The sequence below is a fragment of the Lissotriton vulgaris genome, chromosome 2_2 (assembly GCF_964263255.1).
Source record: "Lissotriton vulgaris chromosome 2_2, aLisVul1.2, whole genome shotgun sequence".
Classification (NCBI taxonomy): Eukaryota; Metazoa; Chordata; class Amphibia; order Caudata; family Salamandridae; genus Lissotriton; species Lissotriton vulgaris.
The window spans coordinates 188996138-189017482 of NC_141688.1; the positions used below are offsets into that span (position 1 = coordinate 188996138).

Here is a 21345-nt window from a genome sequence, read left to right on the forward strand (position 1 = left end):
TATATTTACAAGGCACCCTACCCCTCGGGCCCATAGGGGAGACATTAGGGTTGACTTTTATGCAAAAGTAAAGTAGTTTAAGACTTTGGAATTACCTTTAATTCCAAGGCCAATTTGCATATAATTTAGTTTTCAGTAGCAGCCTGCAAGCAGGGCTGCCTTTACAATAACAGCAGGCACCACAGCAGTGCACCCTTAAGTGCATTAAATCTGCTGGGTCTCTATCCCTACATGCCCTACCATATACTAGGTGCTTACAGGTAGGCTGTCATAGTAATTACACCTAATTACCATATACATTTTATACATAGTACTGGTCTTGGGTCTGGTTACCAGAGCCAAGATCACAATCAGAGTCAGTTACTATTAGTATCATTAAACAATGAGGCTGATAAGGTCAAAGAGGATGACTATTTCAATGGATAAACTACTGATGTTAATTTATCATGTATTTTCCCAAGTTATATACATAGTCCCATTGTCACCCTGACACTGCATCACAAGGCATAATTACTGATGTAGATCTTTAGTACTTTATGACATCAAGAGGGATGACTTAGTTCATGCATGTGTGAGGTGTGGCAATAGTCAAGATCGCTTTCTACCATGGGCTGTTTACTAAGATAAAACAAATCATGGAGTCCTTCCTATATGTTTGATGTCAAAGGTAGTGGGTATAATTGGTCAGCCTGAAAGCAAAGTGTGCCCTCTATCTGGCTTTCTTTAGTCTCTTCATTGTGAGACTATGCCCAGCCCTTCAGCTTGAGCCAGCACCCAGCCAGGATATTAGGCTGGTTCTCAAGTCCCATTTTCTTCATTGCCTGCAATTTGGGCATGTTCTTTGATTCAGCAGTTGTTTGAAAAATCCTATAATGAAGCCTGGATATATTTGACATAGTTTATCTCAGTTTTCTTTAGTATAATAAGACACTCCTCTCTACCTTGTCCCCATCCCACCTCTCGCTAAATCATCCCAAACCTTTACTACTATGAACCCCAAAACATCATTCACAAACACTCCCCTCCTTTTTAACCCTTGCTACCAAACAGGCAAAAAAAAACAATACTTACAAAAATAGTTTACCACTCTCCATTTCAATTCCATCCCCATCATTCTATCCATACTCTACACTTTACCAAACATACAAGAAATCAAGAGCACAAACCTAACACAACTAATTCACAAAGAAAAGAACAGACACATTGACTAATCTACTAACGGCTAACCACTAATCTTGGGTTCAATAGTAGCACTCGCCGCAAAGCGCTTGAGTGCCTCGTCAGGGGTAGTAAGCACTATATAGGTACAATTTATAATTTCAACAAAACAGCTGACTTTGTTTTGTCCCAATTTAATAGTGACCATAGCTCACATGACAGTGAGGTTACATTCACATTTTATGAAAGTCAGACAGTGTAACTGTACTCATCTAGTATTAGCAACTCAGCAGTAATAAATAATTCATCGTTAGATTAAAAAAAACATGATTAAAGGTTAGAAGTTGTCTCACCCTTGCAAGTTTACTGATAAGGTTCGCAATTCAATTTTAAATATATCAAAGTAACATTTCTAAAAGTGTGTGGAGTTTTTTTTTCTTTATTTCTCTCAACACACCATTAAAATTCGGGTTCGGTGCAATATCGAAATTATACAAAGCTATTATACGTGACAATGGACCGAATTACTTTCAGCGCTGGAGCTGCACAAAGGTCTACTGGCAGCGTGTAAGTATCCTATCGCCCAAATAAAGCTGTTTTTAATCTAAGATAGACGGTGCATATTGTCAAAATTGCGTAAAAAGAGGAATTCATAATAGGACTCATAATTCCATTTGCAATATTTATAAAATACGTTTTTTAAATGCAAATGTATTTTCCATTCCTTTCAATCCAAAAGTAGCGTTTCTTTTTCTTGGTGATCTGAAATTCATGCTATATCTGGTAGGGAATCCTCCAAGAATTTCCAAGAGGTGGGGATATAGTTTGGTCCCACAATTTATAATATATTAGTATCTCCAAAGAAGGAATTTACTGAATATTGGGTATGTATGGATATTAATTCACAAAAATGCCAGGGGAAGAGACAGCAAAGGTGCTCTGACTGCTAACATCATTACAAGAAGTGATGTGACTTGACATTTTATACATCATGACAGGAAGTGATATCAAATGAACAATGATTATGACGCAATCACTGGAAGTGATGCCTCTGAAGTTAACAAGCACAACAATAGTTAGCAGAGGTGCAGCCATCAGTTACCCAGATGCATTCAGCATACCTTAAGTACAAATCCAAATGTGCAAGCACCATGCCGATTTCTCAACTACACCCTTAAATCCTCAACTACCACCTCAACTGCCTAAGAGCAGCTGTAAATACCAAGGACAACTACAATCCAAATGTAGTTTATTGTTCCAATCCCTTTCTCCATTGCCCTCTTTAGACTCAACATGTTTCCCCACTTATAAGAGTACACTGGATGCAAAACCATTTTAAATGATTTGAAAAAGTGACAGATAACATGTTGGCAGTTGGTAATTTCACAAACTAAATACATTTACTATTGCACACCTATCAGCGGTTAATAATTCAATGTGTGCATGATGTAGCTGGTTTACAGGAAGAGCTTTTGTGGTACAGGTATATCATACTGTTTAATAAGTCAGTTAATAAATTATTAATTTCTCAAAAATGGAACCAGTTCACTTTAATAGTATAGATGAAGTGCACGTTTCAACAATACAAAAGTTAATTTAAAACACAATAGACAAAGCAATGATTTCCTGTAACATTTTTACAGACAGAAGCAATTACGAAGTGCATTGCTAACTTATGGTAGGAGTTCGGGACACCATAGTATACGACAACTCAGAACATTGATAAGCAACTCTTTTTTCTATAAATTCAGGGGCATATTATCAAGAAAGGGCCTTACATTATCGCCGCTTTTATCGGCAGGAAACTGCCGATAAAACGGCGATAATGGGCTTGATAATATGCTCTATGATTTCCAATCGAAGCCCGTGTTAGATGTGAAGACATGTAACATGGGCTTCGATTGGAATTCCATAGAGCATATTATCAAGCCCATTATTGCCGCTTTATCGGCAGTTTCCTGCCGATAAAAGCGGCGATAATGTAACGCCCTATCTTGATAATATGCCCCTCAGTCCCTAGATTTGGCATAGAAAGCTGATTTTGGCACTTGGCTACAGACAGTTGTAGTCCTTGCTCATGACTGGATGGCCTTGCTCTCTAGCTCAATTGTCTCCTCTTGATGCAATGGCTTTCCTCCCTATTTTTATGTTTATCCCGCCCAGGAGCATTTCGCTGTCACAATGGTCTCTTTGTCTGACTTGTATCCAGAGTCGGAGTGGGATCACAATTTGGCCCGGGCACTGACGAAAAAAGTGGCCCAAATTTGCGTGGCGTGGCCCACATTTGCGGGCGTAGCCCACATTTGCGGATGTGCCCTTTCATGAAACAAAAAGGGAATGTAAGTGGGAGGATATTGTTCTTGGGAAGGACACAGGGCCAAGGTGATTGTGTCCTTCAGGCTGAACACCTGAAAAACATTGAGGCCCCGTTCTATTATAAAATTATTCCTCGACCCTCCAGCACATGAGCACCTAAAAAATAGCAAGGCCCATTTCTCTTAAAAAAATATTCCCCACCCTCCAGCACAGGAGCACCTGAAAACAGCGAGGCCCCTTTCTATTAAAAAATTATTCCCTAGCCGTCCAGCGCAGGAGCATCTGAAAACAGCGAGGCCCCTTTATATTAAAAGAGCGAGGTCTCTTTCTATTAAAAAATTATTCCCCAGCACAGGAGCACCTGAACAGCGATGCGCCTTTCTACAGACGCGGTCGGTAGTGGGATGACCTGCAGGGCGGTGACGTGGGGAGGGGGAGGGGCAGGGTGGGGGTTGGTAATGTATGGATTACGGAGTTTTACAGGTAAGTAAACATATAAATAAATAAAACTAATTTCGTTGCGGACACTGTATCGCGTTTGGTGATGCAGTGCATGCAACAAAATTCATTCTGGCACATAATCGCCCTCCCCAGCCCACCATCAGTATGATTGCTTGGCATGGCAGGGGTTTAAGGAGAGGCCACAGCAGATCATCGCTGAAGGGCCGGCCGCACAGCGAAGCTGCTTTCCTCTCCCTGTTAGTGCTCTCTGTGTACTGGTAAAGGGGGAAAAACCGGCCCATAGAGTGCACTGAGACACTAGCCCTTCGGCCCATGCTTGAGTGCCCGCAGTGCCAATCCGCCCCTGCTTGTATCCTTGCACTGCTGTTGTTACTTGCATGCCCAGACCTTATTTTTCTTTTTTCTTTTTCAACTATATAGGATTACGTGTTGTCTTGCTTTCTCTCCTGGCCCCTTGATCTTCTCGTTGATTCCCCACACTCTCTCCCAACTTAAATATACCCCATCCCCTCTGTTGCTGCCACATGCCTACCCACATGTCCCCGCATCACTTAATTCTCTACCACTTATTTTTTTGTTTTTATTTTTCCAATTATTCTCACTCGATCTCACTAGCGTGGGAGGATCATTGAGAAATAGTTTTTGCCTATTTCTAGATGATCACCAGCAGGTGCAAATGAGCATGCATGGTGGACAAAAAAAATCAGTTCACAGTTGCCACCACATATCAACACTTGTCCATTGTAGTCGTCTTTGAATGGGGTTGATAACATAATACAAATGCTTTGAATGATTGCAGCTGTGGATGTGTGCATCCTTTACATCCATCTTTGAATGCACTTGTAATGGCTTTACAAACCTATTCAAAGATGTCCACCATGGATGTGCATATATCTACGGAGGCTATCTTACAAACAAACAAAAATTAGCATAGACAATAGTTTTTAGGTTGAGCCCTGAGCCATTGCGCAAGCGATGCTCTGGGGTTGATCTGTGGAAGTTTACTACGTGAGGGAAGGCCCACCCACTGCCCCACCCTCTATTTTTCATTGGTGTGTATCTTTGTCCTTTCTAATTCCTGCCCTCCGATTGGTTTATAGGCATGTTAGTCCCCCCTTCAGATGGCCATGTTGTCATTTGTATCCTTCCATGGCTACTGGCCCCTTTACTACGAGTGTTGCATGGAATGTGTTACATAGATTGTGAGCACTATTTTCTTTAATGAGGTTCTCTCACTGCCCATGCCTTCTCCTCCCTACCGCAATCCGTGCCTTCTCGCCCCCCTGCCCACACTCCAACTGTTTGTGCCTTCTCGCCCCCCGCTCCCTTTCCGCCCGCACTTCCGTTTGCAATGCAATAATTCTTGCGTAAATGCAAGTCCTATTGCATTGTACATGCTTGTTTGTACGCAATAGTCGTTACTATCAAAGTCGCGCACATGTAGACACACTTCCAACACGCATGTATAGTCGCAATCTTCTAATGGGTTGCTAGTTTACTCCTCAACAAGAGGTCACCAATTGCTTAGATAATTAGAAAAGTGCAGCGATTAGCCAAGGTATTGTTGCAGCCAAAATGGTCTGATGGCGGTAAGACATGCTGTACTACACTGGGAACGGATCAGCAGAAGAAACTACTATTACACCGAGTCCGCGCCCAGCCGCTGATAGGTAAACAACAGGAGAGCCTGCCCGTGGCAGAAAGTGCGAGCCGCCGCTCTAGGGAATGTGCCAATCTGCGCTTTGTTTACGGATCTTTATACGAGGACTTTTCGGGGGCCTGAACATACCACTTTCGCAAACCCCATGCGAGGCCAACGTCAGTACCTTTCTGACTTAACCACACGAAACTTGCGCACTAGCCAAGTCTGTTTCCGGCAGTCACTCTAATGGCAGAGTAAAGTCTCAAAATTGGTCATTATGAACATTGATGTAAACAAGCTCAGCCACAGGGGTTGAGCAAATAGTAGACTGTATGCTAGCCCCGGCATTCAGTGCTGTTGGCCTTATTAATACACTAATATAAATGCATTAGTCTACCTCCCAGTACTTGCAGATAAGAACCTCCCCATCTACACCATCCATTCATGGTATCCCGCTAGTCGCACGTTGGGTGTCACCTAATTCATGTTAACACGATTCTCATTCTGTTCTGCAACTTCCATTTGACTATTAAGAATTAGGTTTACCACCTGTGTGCTGGGGAAACTGTAAGGAGGCATGATATATGCTGGGATTTATTAATTTGGGTTGTGATAATGTATTGGTCATGTAGATTTGATTACCCTACCCGTACCAAAGCAGTTGTTACATCTGACATGATAAAATATTTAACTTTGTCCTAAATCAACAGGACTATGAGGCACGTGAACCCGGTCACCAGATCGGTCTAACTCAAAAGTATACAAGACAGACCCAGGCGGGGTGAAAAGTGTTGCACAGCTTCATCTGACAGTTGCCAGGAAGTGTATTGGTAAAGCCATTAGAGGCACACTAGAAATAATATACCAGACATGACCACTCTTTAAGCCCACTAAGCCTACCCTCTCCAACTTGTACAGTTCTTCTCCAGCTCTAGTATTATAAATGTAGGTTTACCGTATTTTCCCCAGGAGAAACAGGGTTACTGCCTTTCAGCTTTTTGTCTAAAAAATTAGATGGAGTCAGGCCATTCAGAGGGCGTTCCCATTGAGGTCAATAGGGAATAAACACTTTTTTTGGAGGGTGATGTAAGTTGCAAAAGCAGGTAATTCCATTAAATCTAGCTAGTCATTTTGTCATGTGAATGAATAACAAAAGCAAGTGATACAAGCCAAATGCGGGTGGGTGGACAGGTATGGTATTGTTTGAGACATTAGCATGGGAGCAATTAAACTTTTAGAGCAAACCACACATTCCAAAAACACTGCAAGTGACCAACTCTTGAGTAACTTCCCCCCAAAATTGTGTGCAAGTGTAGTGGGTGACCCAAAAATATCGAGCCTGCACAAAGCGCCAGTCAAATAAAATGGCAAACAAGGCAAGAAAACAAATCAGAAAACTGCAACAGAGCAGATTCCTTTGAATGGAATGTCAGATACAGGCTGCCATACCCTATATGAATAAGCCACTTGCTTAAAGTACAAGCATTTGCAATGCAATAGGTCTTGTATTTAAGCGAGTTTAAGCCACTGGCATTGTAAATGACAATGCCTTTTATTTATGTTTTAATAAACAAAAATTATTAGGCATTGTCATTTACAATGCCAATAGCTTAAAATGAAGTAAATGTGAGACCTATTGCATTGCAAATGCTTGTTACTTTTGTGGCCTATTGGCTTTGCCAGGGCTTGGTTCTTCCAGTGCCATAGGTCGCATTATCCCATCCGTTTTTTACAATAAACTCCTTCCTTCCGTCACAGTTTTTTACCCCAATTAAAATCTACTATCTCCAATGCAGTCAAATTCAGGACTAAATTGGCTCCCTTGGGGCCGGATGTATCAAGATATCGTTTTGCGATTTCTAAATAGCGATTTTTTACGAATCTCTATTTAGAAATCGCAAAACGGTATGTATGTACAAAATCGCTATTTTTTAGCGGTTCCTTATCATTCTTTATTTGCGAATTCGCAATTTGCGAAATCGCAAATAAAGAATGATTTCCAATGCATTCATTTGGGCCAGGAGGCCCATAGGAATGATGGTGCAATAATTCTAATCGCAATTTGAGAATTATAACAAGGGTGCAGGGGTGTCTCAAAGACACCCTGCTGCACCCCTGAAATCTACATGTATGTGCATGTGGCACACATACCTGCCCTATGGGCAGGTATGTGTGTCACATACCACCCTCACAAATGCCAAATAGGGCATTATTATAAGAAATCGCAAATTACCATTTGTGATTCCTTAACACAAATTTGCACTTCAAAAATGTATCATACATATCTTTTAAGGAATCGCAAAATTTGCGATTCCTTAAATGCTATGGAAAAATAAGGAATCGCAAATTATTGCGATTCCTTAAATTGCGATTATTTGATACATTGGAAAAAATGCAAAAAGGCCGTTTCCGAATCGCAAAGGCCGAAATTCGGCGAATTTCGGCCTTTGCGATTCAAAAACGGCTTGATACATATGGTCACACTCATGTTCCTAATATTTTCACCATCCTGAAATACTAGGACATTTTACTTTTAGTCACTATTTGATTGTTTCTAAAAATATATTTATTACTATCTTTTGGCTGGCAAAGGTAGAGTAGATAGAATAGAAACGGGTTGATCATTTCTAGCTTTAGATCTTCATTTTTATTAATTCTTCACCAGACGGTTCGCAAATTCCCAGACGGAAGGTGGTAAAGGAAACTTGGGGGAGCATCTCAAAATCCGTCTTAGTGCTTTGCCACCGTCTTTCCACTTAGGTTTGAACTAAAGCTATCTAATGCCCCAATCCCCAAATATTTCCAACAGGTCTAAATGTGCAGGGGCGGCCTTAGGCATGTACAAGCTGTGCACCTGCACAGGGCCACCACACCCCAGGGGCCACCACACCAATATATATCCTTAATATAATAATCCTCTGAGGATGGACACATATTTGCGTGGCGGCCCCTGGCAGGAATTTGGCGGCCTACGGCTCTGTTCCACTTCCAGACACCCTGACCCCCCCTCTTCACTGGCCTCCGCGCTCTGCCCCGCCCGGAACCGCTCTTCCGGGGCCCCATACCTACGCTCCCTGCTCAGGGCCGCCATGAGCCTAGAGCCGCCCCTAAAATGTGGTTTTGCTATTAGGGGTCTTGGTATTATGAAACAACAGTAATTCAGGGAGTCTCAATTACCAGTCTCACTGTGAGACTCCGTGGCGGCCACCGAACAACGAAAGTGCTGGGGTAAGGGTGGGCGGTGGGGCACGCAGAATTGAGGGTAAAAATAATCTTTTTTTAAAACGTACCTCTCGCTGCCTTGACGGCCGTCAGTCCCTGGGAAGGCACTGCTCCCCACCCAGTCCAGACGCTGCTCTCATGCTATGACAGTAGAGCCAGGATTGGTCTGATTGGCCACGTCTGCCGCTTAGCCACTGCCTGGGAGCCTGCGGCTTTTCTTCAACCCGACTTCAAACACATCTGGGTTGCAGAAATAGACGTGTGCGTGGGTGGCCAGCCGAAGACGGTTGGGCAAACTCATTTTATTTTTCTGTGGCTGACCAGTGGGGCGATGCTTGTCCACCATTACGGAGGACATGTCTCTGGTGAGACTGTAGGTCAAGCTCAGCATTCTTTGCCATTAGTTATGTTCACACTATATTTCAATTCATCTAAATTGAATGACCACGCAGATCACATAACCACCCATCATTAGCCCACCCACACTTGAACACAGACTCTCTCTATTTTATTGTCAGCATAACTTACTAGTTGCAGCAGCTTTTTTTTGCAACATAAAAAAAAGGATTGCACTTTAAGAAGGGGGCGTCGGTGAAATGTGTAATGACAACTTTCTTGCACTGTAGTGGTCCTTTCGCACGTTTACATCATGTTGATCTACTCCTAGTTGCAGTCCTGCTGTGACTCTGACATATAGTTTAGGTGCAGGAAAAATGAGCTTGACCGCTGGAAGTCCCTTCGCCTCTGCCATACAATGTGGATTAGTCCAATGTGGGAGATCATATTTTATCCTAATATTTATATTTGTACTTTTCAAATATCTCTCGTTCTATGAGCCTCTATGAAAATGTTTTTGGATTTTGTTCTTAATACCACACTTTCTGCCAGCATTATGCTGCAAAGTCTCAGTCAGTTGCCTCTTCAAAATAACATCGCACTGGTACTCTGTAGGAAATCAAAAAAATCAATGTCACCTGCCAGGATTGTCAACAATGAAGTACTTTCAAAAGATGGTCGGAAATGTGTGCTTTTATGTTGGATAAGAAAAAGGGAAAGGAATACTGTATGCATTTATATTGCAAAGGTCTGCTAATTCACGATTGATTTGTTTTTTCAGTCCTGCTGATTTGTAGGATTTTAAGTATTTATAGCAGATTTACCTTCTGTGCACAATGTAAAGCATTGTAAAGCATTGCCAATTATGCCTAATGCATAAGGTAGTCTATGGCCATAGGTCTTTTTTCACCCTAGTTATTTCTCTAGAAACATGGCCCAGCATAGGAAGACATCATTGCATATTTACTGCACACAGTTATTAATGGTTTCAGTATGTAGAAGAGCAGAAAACATGTACTGTATTTTCTATGTCCTAGATAGGACACATAACAATACAACATCCGTCTTTGCAGTGCATTTGAAAAAATATTTGTACTGACCTAATCAGTTCTTGAGTGGGCACTGCATACTGGGACTATCTTGCATGACGGTCTCCTGAAGCCCATTATTAATATGAGTTATTATACAGACAATCCCCTTTTACTAGGAACAAATGGTCTTAAAAGAAATCTGACTTTTCTACATAGGCCCATATTTTTAGCATTTGCATGGATCCTATTTCTGCTAACTTTAGAAATGCTAACAAGCAGTAAAGGTTTGTGCTCACATTCTAAACATGGATACATTGGCTTGTTCCTCATTGGCACAAATAACTGCCCTGTACCTCATGTGCACCCAAGCCCTGGAAGTCAAATGCAGCACCTATTGTGTCATCCATTGTAGTGTCCGTGCAAACATGGCTTTAGGCCGACTCTGTGTAGCTTGACTGCTGCAGTGTAAACCCTGCAGTATGACCTGTCACAGTAACCCTTTTTAACAAGACAAAACCATCCTATTAAAAAGCTACATTCTCTGAAGCAGGCCTAGCAGGCCTAGATTCAATTTCTAATACTGATTACTTGGTAAAGGAACCAGCAACAAAGATAATACACCACTATTTTTAATAGTACATAGAATTCCAATACAATGTTGTAGTTGGATGATTAGTAAATATTAAGGAACGAAGGGCCACATGCATCAAGTTTTTTTCGGGTCGCAAAGAGGCCGATTCGCATAATCGCCCCATTTGCGACTGGAAAAAGCTCTTTTCCGATGCATGTACCCTTTTGCATTCGCAATATGGGTAATCACAATTTATTGCGATTACCTAAATTGTGAATGCATTTAGGGAATCACAAATTGCAATTCCCTATTTGAGCTGCATCAAGCCTTTCCTAAAAGCGACGTTGCATTAAGGAAATGCTGTTTACCATCAACTGCAAGTTGATGTTAATTTGCAAATGCTTTGTCAAATGCACTAAAGTGCAATTTTAGAAATGACATTGGGTGAACCGATATGCCTTTAGGGCATCTGGTTCACCGCCGACCTCCCGGCCTCCAAGCAGACTTGCAGAAGGCTAAAGTAGAAGTGGCACCACGTACAGACACTGGACGACAACGCAGCCCACAAGAACACCATCCGCAGGCACCACCAACTCATCTGTACCACCAAGAGGACCTCCTACAAGGAACACATCAACAACAATGCACACAACAGCAAAGAGCCTTTCAACATCGTGAAGGAAATCTCCGACCCCAGCTCCAACTTCAACGACATCCTGCCGTCGCAAGACCTTGAGACTCCCCAGCCATCTTCTTACACCACCAGATAGCAGACATCCATGACAGCTTCAACAACCAGGTCCCCCCAACAACCGCTGACACCTCAGACCCACCGCCCCCCTGCCACACCGACCTCCTGCGCTCCTGGAACCACGTCAATGACGACAACACCATCATAATCATGAACACTATACACTCCGGCTCACCATCCGACCCCTGCCTGCACCACATTTTCAACAAAGCAAGCTCCACCACCGCACCCCATCTCCAGGAAATCGTCAACAACTCCTTCGAGACCGCCAACTTTCCGGAGAGTTGGAAGCACACCGAGACCAACGTCTTACTCAAGAAACCAAAGGCGGACCCTAAGGACCTCAAGAATATCCGGCCCATCTCCCTGCTCCAGTTCCTGGCGATAGTCATCGAGAAGATTGTCAACAGGCAACTGACCCACTTCCTCGAGGAGAACAACACTCTGGACCTGTCCCAATCTGGATTCTGCAGCAACCACAACACTGAAACTGCCCTCATCGATGCCTCTGATGACATCAGGACCCTGCTGGACAACGGCGAAATTGCGGCCCTCACCCTCTTGGACCTTTTATCTGCCTTCGACACCATTTGCCACCACACCCTACACACACACCTCCACAACGCAGGGATCAGCGACAAAGCCCTGGACTGGACCACCTCCTTCCTCACTGGCAAAACCCAGAGTGTCCACCTACCTCCATTCCGATCTGAAGCCACCAAGATCATCTGTGGCGTACCCCAAGGATCATCCCTCAACCCGACCCTTTTCAACGGCTACATGGCAACGCTCGCCAACATCACCAACATCACCCGATCGCACAACCTCAACATCATCTCATACGCCGATGACACCCAACTCGCCGCCAAGACATGGAATACCCTCCCCGTCCACCTGCGGCAGACCCAGGACCTGCTGACCTTCAGGAGATATCTCAAGACCTGGCTATTCGAGCAGTAGCAGCACCCCCCCCAGCGTCTTGAGACCCTCACGGGTGAGTAGTGCGTTTTACAAATGATTGATTGATTGATGCGTTACATGTGCACACTTACCTTTTGGGGGGTGCATCAGGGGGGGCTTAGGCCGCCTAGGACCATTGCAATTGCATTCGCAATTTGAAATTATCAATTTGGTATTGGCTATTAGTTAATGCATTCCCTCTCGTTCCTATGTGCCCATAGGAATGAATGGAGTGACATTACCTAATAGCGATTCACAATTTGTGAATCGCTATGAGGTAACGTGTAGGATTTTCAATTTATCTTGCGATTCCTACACTCATATGGAAATGCAAATCCTAAATAGAGATTCCTTAAAAATTGCTATTTAGGAATCACATTTCCTTATGTTGATGCATGTGCCCCCTATCCCATGCATGAAGTTTCTGGAGGCTAATTTGCATTATATCTACAGCTACTCCCAGCCAGTGCTCAGCCCAGGGAGCAATATGGAAGAGGTGTGAAACTCCTCCCAAAGAGCACATATTAGGCTAACCTGAATGGGCACAGAATGGTCACAGATGACTCCTCTGAGCACAATAGAATTTGCAGGGTCTGAGCAGTGGGTATTTTTTTGATTCCTGCCTGATAGTTCTGTTGAGCCACATGTTTCACGTTGGCAAACTTGATAGGGGGCGAACAGGATTCCAGGAGAAGTATCCACTGTCTGGTTACTGAAGGTCCCTGTTTTTTAAATACGAAACACATGGTTCTGGCTTTGTTGTGGGTACAGTGGCTGCTACAAACTGGATTTTACTGTTAGATGTGAAAGGACACTAGTGATTATCATAGTGCTTTCCCCTTCACACCTACAACCCTCAGAGCTCACATTTAGGGCCTCATTTCGATGTCGGTGGGCCCCCCACTGGCAGGCTACCAGTGGCAGGACAACCGACATCGGTAGAAGCAGTCTACACGCTGGATTATGATCCGATGGTTGGAGACATCAGTCGTAAGGACCGGCCGCTGCTTTTCTGAGGGACTCAAGAAGCCTGTTGTGTCCGCGGTGGGACCGTAATCCCTACAATAGGGGCAGTGCCTACTCAGACTGGATTACGATGTCTGTTTCCCCCCGGCCTGTACATGGTGGTCCGACCATCATGTACAAGCCGACAGAAGGGGTTTTGGGGGCCCTTAACAGAACCACTGTTCCCCGTTGGCCTCTCTTATGGGGCTTGGGGGGGGGGAGCAACATTCATGGAGCCTATGCACACGGTGCTTGGATGTCTCAACGCAAACCGCAATAGAAAATGTCATGTTTCTGATCACCTGAAGGCAGTTGGACATATGGTACCACCAGCTTCATGAGGGTTGGTATGCATCCAGCAATAAAGGCGGTCGGACGCTCGTCCAACCACCATCATATTTAGGCCCTTAGTGTGGCGGCAGATTTTCACCATCTAAAAAATGCTATGACAAATTGCATTTTTTGCCAGCAAAAGAGTGTGCCAGTGAAACCAGCTCTCTGCAGAATCCAACAGTTCTAATGGGGCCTGAGATTTTCATGTTCAACTACTGTGACCTCTGATCCTTGCCGGGTAAATAGGGTGCTACGGGCTCTGCCACATTTTTTATATAAATCCCCCATGGTGGGCCAGTGCCCAGGGTGGTCGGTGCTAACTAGGTTAATTATTTCCAGGGAGGGGGCTTGCGTGGGACCTCTCCCCAAACTCCTACACGTCCTGGGGACCACATCCCCCAGGAAGGGGGTTTACTTGAAAGGAGGCCCTAGACTCAATCCTAGGACCTCGAAGACAATGATTGCGTCTGGTGACCACATCTCAAGGACCCAGAAATACAAGGGTTGTCTGGATGAGGCCTGCTACCCTGTGTCTGAGCATGGAGGGTCTGTGAGTGCACACTGGACTGTGCTTCCCACTCTGTGGCAGGAGGCAGAAAATGCTCTGCTCCTTGCTACTAGAGGAGACACAGCCAGGAGCACAAAAAATGCCTGCTACTGCATGAGGACACTGGGTGGCACACATCAGTGTCCCGGGACTAAAGCACCCGCAAGAACAGAAGAAAAAAAAGAAAAAGATGAGTGGCACAGCAACCAAAACCCCTATGATAATACTCATTTTTGTCCCTGTTGGAACACCCCACAATGCCCTGTGGGGATTAATTTGCCTACGTTCATCTTTCTATGGTTGCCCAAAGATGGTAAAAGGAGCTGGAGCGTTTGTGGAACGTTTGTTCTACAGACTTGAGGGCAGATATCTCCAGTGATTGAATCTATGGCTGCATATTATGTGGTCTAAAGTGGTACAAACACGACTCGGGCACATATTAAGTTGATATTAAATGCTTTATTAATAATAAATTGCTGACAGTGATTCTTGACGAACAGGGCAATGCTTTATTGACACTAATGTTTACATTTAGAAATGGTTGTTTATTTCAGTGATATAATGGCAGTTATTGACATGTAGATTATTAGTCTCCTAATGTAGTGACTCCTATAAAGCCAGAAGGCTTGCCTTAAACATTGATGTGTTGACCTACGACAAAGACAATAGGCTTGACTCATAATATTGTTTTTTTTACTCTTTAAGCCTACAGACCTGTTTTATTTAAAGTATTACCCGTCCTATATTGTAATGTTCTATTGGCTATTGGTTGGCGGGAACTGCGGCTTTGGGTGAATGATCCATTAGGGGTCAAATGCGATTTCAGAATATCACTAAGGCAATATATTTGTAAATTAATGTGTGGTATTTAGTAGTGAGCATGTGTAATAGTTGCATTTTTCCTTTTTCAAAGAAAAGACGCTGATAATAATTAATGTATTGAGTGTTATTATTGTGTGCAAGCGAATAGGGCTTTCTTGACCACACCACCTCCTCTGAGTAGGCATGGACTTCAATTCTTTGCTACATCCTGCAAAACTAATATTCCAATTTCGGACAACAACACTTAGAGCCTGATGTACATACATTGAATTCACTAAAAGTAGTTAGAGTTTGCACACCAACTTTAAGGAATCAGTGCTATTTTGAGAACCAAACTATCCACTAATAAGTTATTAGGCAAAATACCAAATTGTAGTGGGTCACAATTTGACCTGCATCATGAACATCAATGAAGTGGGTCACAAATTGCGACCAACTACGATTCAAGGATGGTGGCCTGCTGGAGTCTGCAGCTCACCATGTCTGCGATTGATTATAAATAAAACAGTCTTTTTTTTAATCAATCACAATTTCTGTAAAGAAAAATAAAACGAGTTTAAAAAATAAAAATAAAAAGTTTTGAAATCCTTACTAGGAAGTCCTATTGACTCTACCTATTCCTAAAATGTTATTTTTGGACTGTACACAATGGGCAAAGGGGAAGAGTTTGTTTGTGAATAGGTGTATCTTACCTTTCAGTAGTCATTAAAATCATAATATTTTGCAGAGCTCAGTCATAAAACATTAAGGCATGCCAATAGGAATTGTTATTTAGAAGGGATGCCCTAAAAATCCTGATACAAAAAAAGATTTGGTATGGTTTCCCAAGTTAGTTTAGTACATCACATGGTTGGAGCCCAGTGAATGTGTTCATACCTCTGGCCCTTAGTCTGCTGTGAATAAGAAATATAAGGTGAGTTGCCTATTGCATGGCCTCCAACCAAAAATAGACTGCACAATGGTAAGTCCTTCTAAGAATGGAAAATTGTGTAAAATAACACAGCAAATAAGCACAGAGCAAAACAACACCCAGCTCCATCTGTTTCAGTAAAATTGTCACTATTCCATACGCACCTTTAAAAACTACGGGGCATATTTACAATGAAGTGACAAAGTGCAGCGTGTGCCTTCCTAGCTTAAAGCTGCACTCCGCCACTTTAGATACGCAGGTCTGCAGCATATTTAAAACAATAATGTGCAGCCCTGCATTACCCCCTGCTCTGGAACTACACTTAGCAGCCTAGTGCCAACGCAGCATCAAAATCAATTGGTATTGCAGTGAAAGGCCCACCGCAACACCCATTTCCCTCGCCTTCAAGTACAGCATGAAAGGGTTAAGCCACATTAAGTGGCTTAACCCTGCCTTGCAAATAAGGCGTAGTCCCTATTGCCATCACAACGTCACTGAAAGTGGCATTGTGGTGACGATAGGGGCTTGTAAATATGCCCCTACATTTGCTGCATGGTTCCCACAGACCCACTTCTCAGTTATTTTGCTGAGTACCAACACTGCAGATACTTCTGTCAGCCCAATGAGGACTTTACTGTAAATAATTTGCTGTATGCAACGATAACTCAGTAGTGGCAGATGCTTCATCAAAAATATTCACATTACAACAATTTAATGAACATTTTCATCCAAAGAGAAAGTTTTTCGATCTCGCAGCCTTCTGAAATTGGTACAGGATGAAATGTCATTAGGCAAAAACACAGATCACCAGAATTGTTGAATTAGACAGACACATGTGAAAGATATTAACTTGTATTTAAAGAAGATTTTCGTTCAGTTTTTCTTATATCACATACATGTCAATACCGTCAGTATACATCAGTTGCACAGAAGCAGCCATACTGTAGAACCAAATCATAACGTAAACTTTAAACAAAATCTGTCTTTAACCCATCAACTAATGCTATTAATAATGGAAGCACTAACCAGCACACCAATGGTAGGTTTACAATACAGCAAACTATGACACATTTTAAGTTTCTGAAGGTGAACCCACATGGTAACAGTATAAATCAAATATCCACCACTCAACTGCAGGAAAGTGTGTATCTATACAGTGGCTTAGAAGTATATTATGTTCCATTAAAAAAGAACAGCAAACCCTGCTTTTCAAATGTGTCTAGTTCTTTATTGTTCTCACCTCTTTCATTATATGAATCTGGAGATCTAACACACTTCTGAAATACCAAACTATTTCTTCAAACTCTCTCCAAATACCAATATCAATATTAGTGAGTAATGATCTGAGAACGTTTAGCATTTCACAAATCTCTATAAATCTCCAACACATATATATATATCTTAAAGCCCAAACATACCGATTTGGCTGCCATGACCAGTGTTAAACATGCAAGAGCTTTTAATAGAATTTTGTCACACAAGATTGTTAATGCACCAAAACATAATAGGATCATAATGCTTGGTATCACTTTAGAACCACTGTTAACGTAACAGGGGAAGAAATAGAGTCCTAGTTGTAGACAAGTATGGAAGTAATATTACTGAACAAAAATTAGGTTTAGATCTAGAATGCAAAACACTTCACTTTTCTGTTTGGAAATGGGAACGTGTTACAAAGATTTAAGTTCCAGACAAAACCAGCAAGCACCCATAAAACAATAGACCACAAAACCTAGGATTCGTAATGTCAAATGTACTTTTTTTACATATAGCAAAAAAAAGAACATTTGCTCTAATATGTTTTCTTCCCTTTTACAATCTCAGCACTAGATGATGACCTTTGGAATTGTTGTTGGTTCCACAATGCCTAAAGCCATATCATAGTAGAAAATATAGTTTTGCCTAGCCTCGACATGCGTTGGGACAGTTCAGTCAATCAGTCAGTCAAAAATTCTTTATTTGGCTGAAAGCCATAAAACATATTACATCACAAATACAATTTCTAGATAATACTGAACAAGAATGAAGTAAAACTATACAATATAAAATACATAAAATAATATTACTGATATAAATATAAAGCATAACAACAATAAAATATAATTTGTTAAAAAAAATACATCTGTTTTTCAATCCTCTTTTAAGTCTAAAAGCTTGAGATTCAAAGCTTGTTACAACAAGACAACAATGCTCGTTTGGATAGAAGTTAAAGATAGTAAAAACCGAAGCCAAGGGTGTTTATAAATGGAACAATGTATTGTTGTCTAGGGTGGTCGTAATATTTACAAAGAATATAAAATGTGTAATTAATTGTTTAGAGATATTATCACAGTGACAGGAGAGCTAAGAGTGAAACTATGTGCCCGTGATGGGGGTAGGCTACCATTAAGTGCAAGGTGCTGAGTCTAAATTCCATTCCTGTTTCCTGCTTTAGATCTAGATAGCACTGTGTAGTCCTCAGTTGTTGATTTTTATCCAATCTAACATAGTTTTTTAATTGGCAATAAAGAGTTTTCACCATGGACTTAGGTAAATTGTAAATTTCATTGGGGAAAACAAAAAGATTAGAAAGGTCTTTATCAATGAAATACCTTTTTAGAGGGGCAAGCCAGGGGATTGAAAAAGCTCCATCTTGCCTCAGACAGTCTTCTATAACAGAGCGAGAGAAGCTACTGTGTTTTGAATGCCACATTTTGAGCTAAGAGAAAAGGGGTGCTAGCTAGACTTAGTCCTCTACGAAACAAATTGTGGACTCAATAAGGCTAGACATACTTTTAAGTGTCGCAAGCAGCCTATTTACAAAAATCTCAATTTTCTGGAGGTTGTTAAAAGTAAGAAGGTCCAGGAAGGATGAAACAGTGTTACATACAGGGTCTGGCATTTCTAGTATTGGTGCACTTTGTGTTAGCTACTTACAATTAAATGTCCTGTTTTAAACCAAGGCAGACATCATATTGCCCCAGGTCTAAGCTTGACATATTTATTAGAAACTGACAATTGTGTAACATAGAATAAAGAACATTCACACTAACACTTCAAAAAAACTAAATAAACATTTAGTTCTAAATAAACTATATAAATATTCAACTATTTTAGTTTCTCCAAAATAGCAATGTGACTATTATCACAAAATAATTATGTTAAATCTCCCTTATCATCACATAACTGCCTTTGATCTTAATGAAATTATGTAGCACTGCAGTTTCTTTAAATCTGGCCCATATACAAGAGGTTTTTCTCAACTTTCAAAAGAAGAGTGTGTATAAAAGTCGACATAACTTTATCCGGAATATATACATTGAAACGTAGAAATGAGATTTAACCAAAAGGTATCAGATCATCTTCCCAATAACCACAAAATTGTACACAGTTCCGCATTGCAGCATTGCAGTAGCTTAAAATAAACACCAACTTTCAAAACGCTAAGCATTACATTATCTCATAGATGGACATTTATCTCAAGTAAATTTGCTATAGTTCCACCCTAATGACCATAATATTAACCATGGCGTTACAAAAAATCACGACATTATTTTCAGCCAAATAAGCAGCAATAGTTTTGAAAAAAAGAAACACAAATGTCCTCAAGCAATCCTCAGATACCACCAAAAGAAACGAATCAAATTAAAATCACATTTTTCTCTTATAGCTACCACATTCTTTCACAAACAAATATATTAGATCCTTCCTGAAATATCTAAATAAGATTCTGCCAAAAGGGATGTATAAAACAGATATTCACAATCCTTTGTCATTTCAGTAACGCTCCTTCAAAAATGCTATAGTGGTACGTCTGCAAATTGAGAAATTTGCAGTGCAATTCCAAATATCATGCCAACAATTCATAATATTTTCAAATGCTTAGTCAATCTACTTGAATGACAGTTTTCATGTAGTAATGAAAAAAATCCAGTAAAGAATACGCTGGTGTATAAAGAAATACAAACGAAACACACACAGTCTGTGTCAAAGATGTTGTAAATTAATGTAGCTTTCAAAGGATTCAGTGTGCAGCTTTGTAACATTGAGACTGAGAGAGGCAAGGGCGTGTTAGAGACATTTAATTGAGGCAATGATAAACAGATAACTAAATGGTAATAATTGTCTTTACCTTCACAGTTTGTTGAGTCTCCTTGCAGTGGAGCATATCCGTTCTTGCACTCACAGGTCGCCTTGGTGTTCCAGTTTTTGCACTCTGAGTTGTCACCGCATCTGGGTCCCTCAGCACAAAAGTTATGTCCTAAATTACGAGGTACATAGACTATTAGTATGCATATTTGAAACAAAGATATCACAAAATGTTTACTGTTGATTAAAACAGCTGGTGCAACTGGGATATATTAATTGGTGATGCTGAAAACTCATGGATGTAACTTAAGTGTAATGAAATTATGTATTCAGTCATTAAAAATAATGTATTATGGTCTGATGAACAGGAAAGACGAACTCACACCATCTCCAACTATAAAGCATACACAACATTCAATCATTTCACAAAATATGTTCTACATTGCAGTTATCGTATAATAAAAGCAACACAAATTATAACTTATGTCTCTATAAATAATACCTAAAACACCTTTACTTTCAGCAATTCATTAGTGTGTTCATTCACTGGCTCTGGCCATCACTTTGAAAGCTTCTCTAATAATTATTGCCAGCGCCAAATTAATTAAAAAAGAAATCATCACTAAGAAATGTAAAAAGAACAATCTATATTCATGAAAGCGACATGACAACATAGTTAGCCGTGAGAACTTCTTGAGACAGCCGTAGAATATGCAAAAGAAAATTATCTATTATATTTTTCAAGCACTAATGTAAATGTGAAAATGTTGCAAATTGTCGATGGACAGGATGGAAGGAGTGTAAGACAATAGAAAGATCCAGTCTAGAGGGTCAAGGCCTATGCAGGTGTAAAGATGGGGAAGGTACAAACAACATAATGGATTAACATATAAAGGGTGCCTCAGTGCTTAATCAGTAGACATTTCTCCACTTGAAGACTATAAGTCTCAGTTCCGGGGGTACAGAGCTGAGAAGTAGCACCCCATTGTAGTTGAAGGTGCAGTCTTCATGCTTGGATTTTTAACACTGAAGTGGCGTCTCTCTTTTCCAACATCAGATTATTAAAACTGTATCCTGTATTACACATTTGCAATGTCTCACAAAGACATGACATTACTCATAGTTTTATGGTACTGGCAAACAAGAAATGCTGTCACCTGTTGGGCATTACAAGGCAACAGTGATACATTTCATTCTTTCTTTCTTTTTTT

The 21345-nt window shown here is 41.2% G+C and overlaps 1 protein-coding gene across 1 annotated transcript in view; it reads right to left on the minus strand.

Moving 5' to 3' along the window:
* Positions 1–21345, minus strand: part of NELL1 (neural EGFL like 1) — a 3816074-nt gene that overhangs the window by 2330527 nt on the left and 1464202 nt on the right. Inside the window, exon 12 of the mRNA XM_086959505.1 lies at positions 20178–20306. Coding sequence (XP_086815631.1) covers positions 20178–20306 — 129 coding nt within the window. The remainder of the gene's footprint in view (positions 1–20177; positions 20307–21345) is intronic.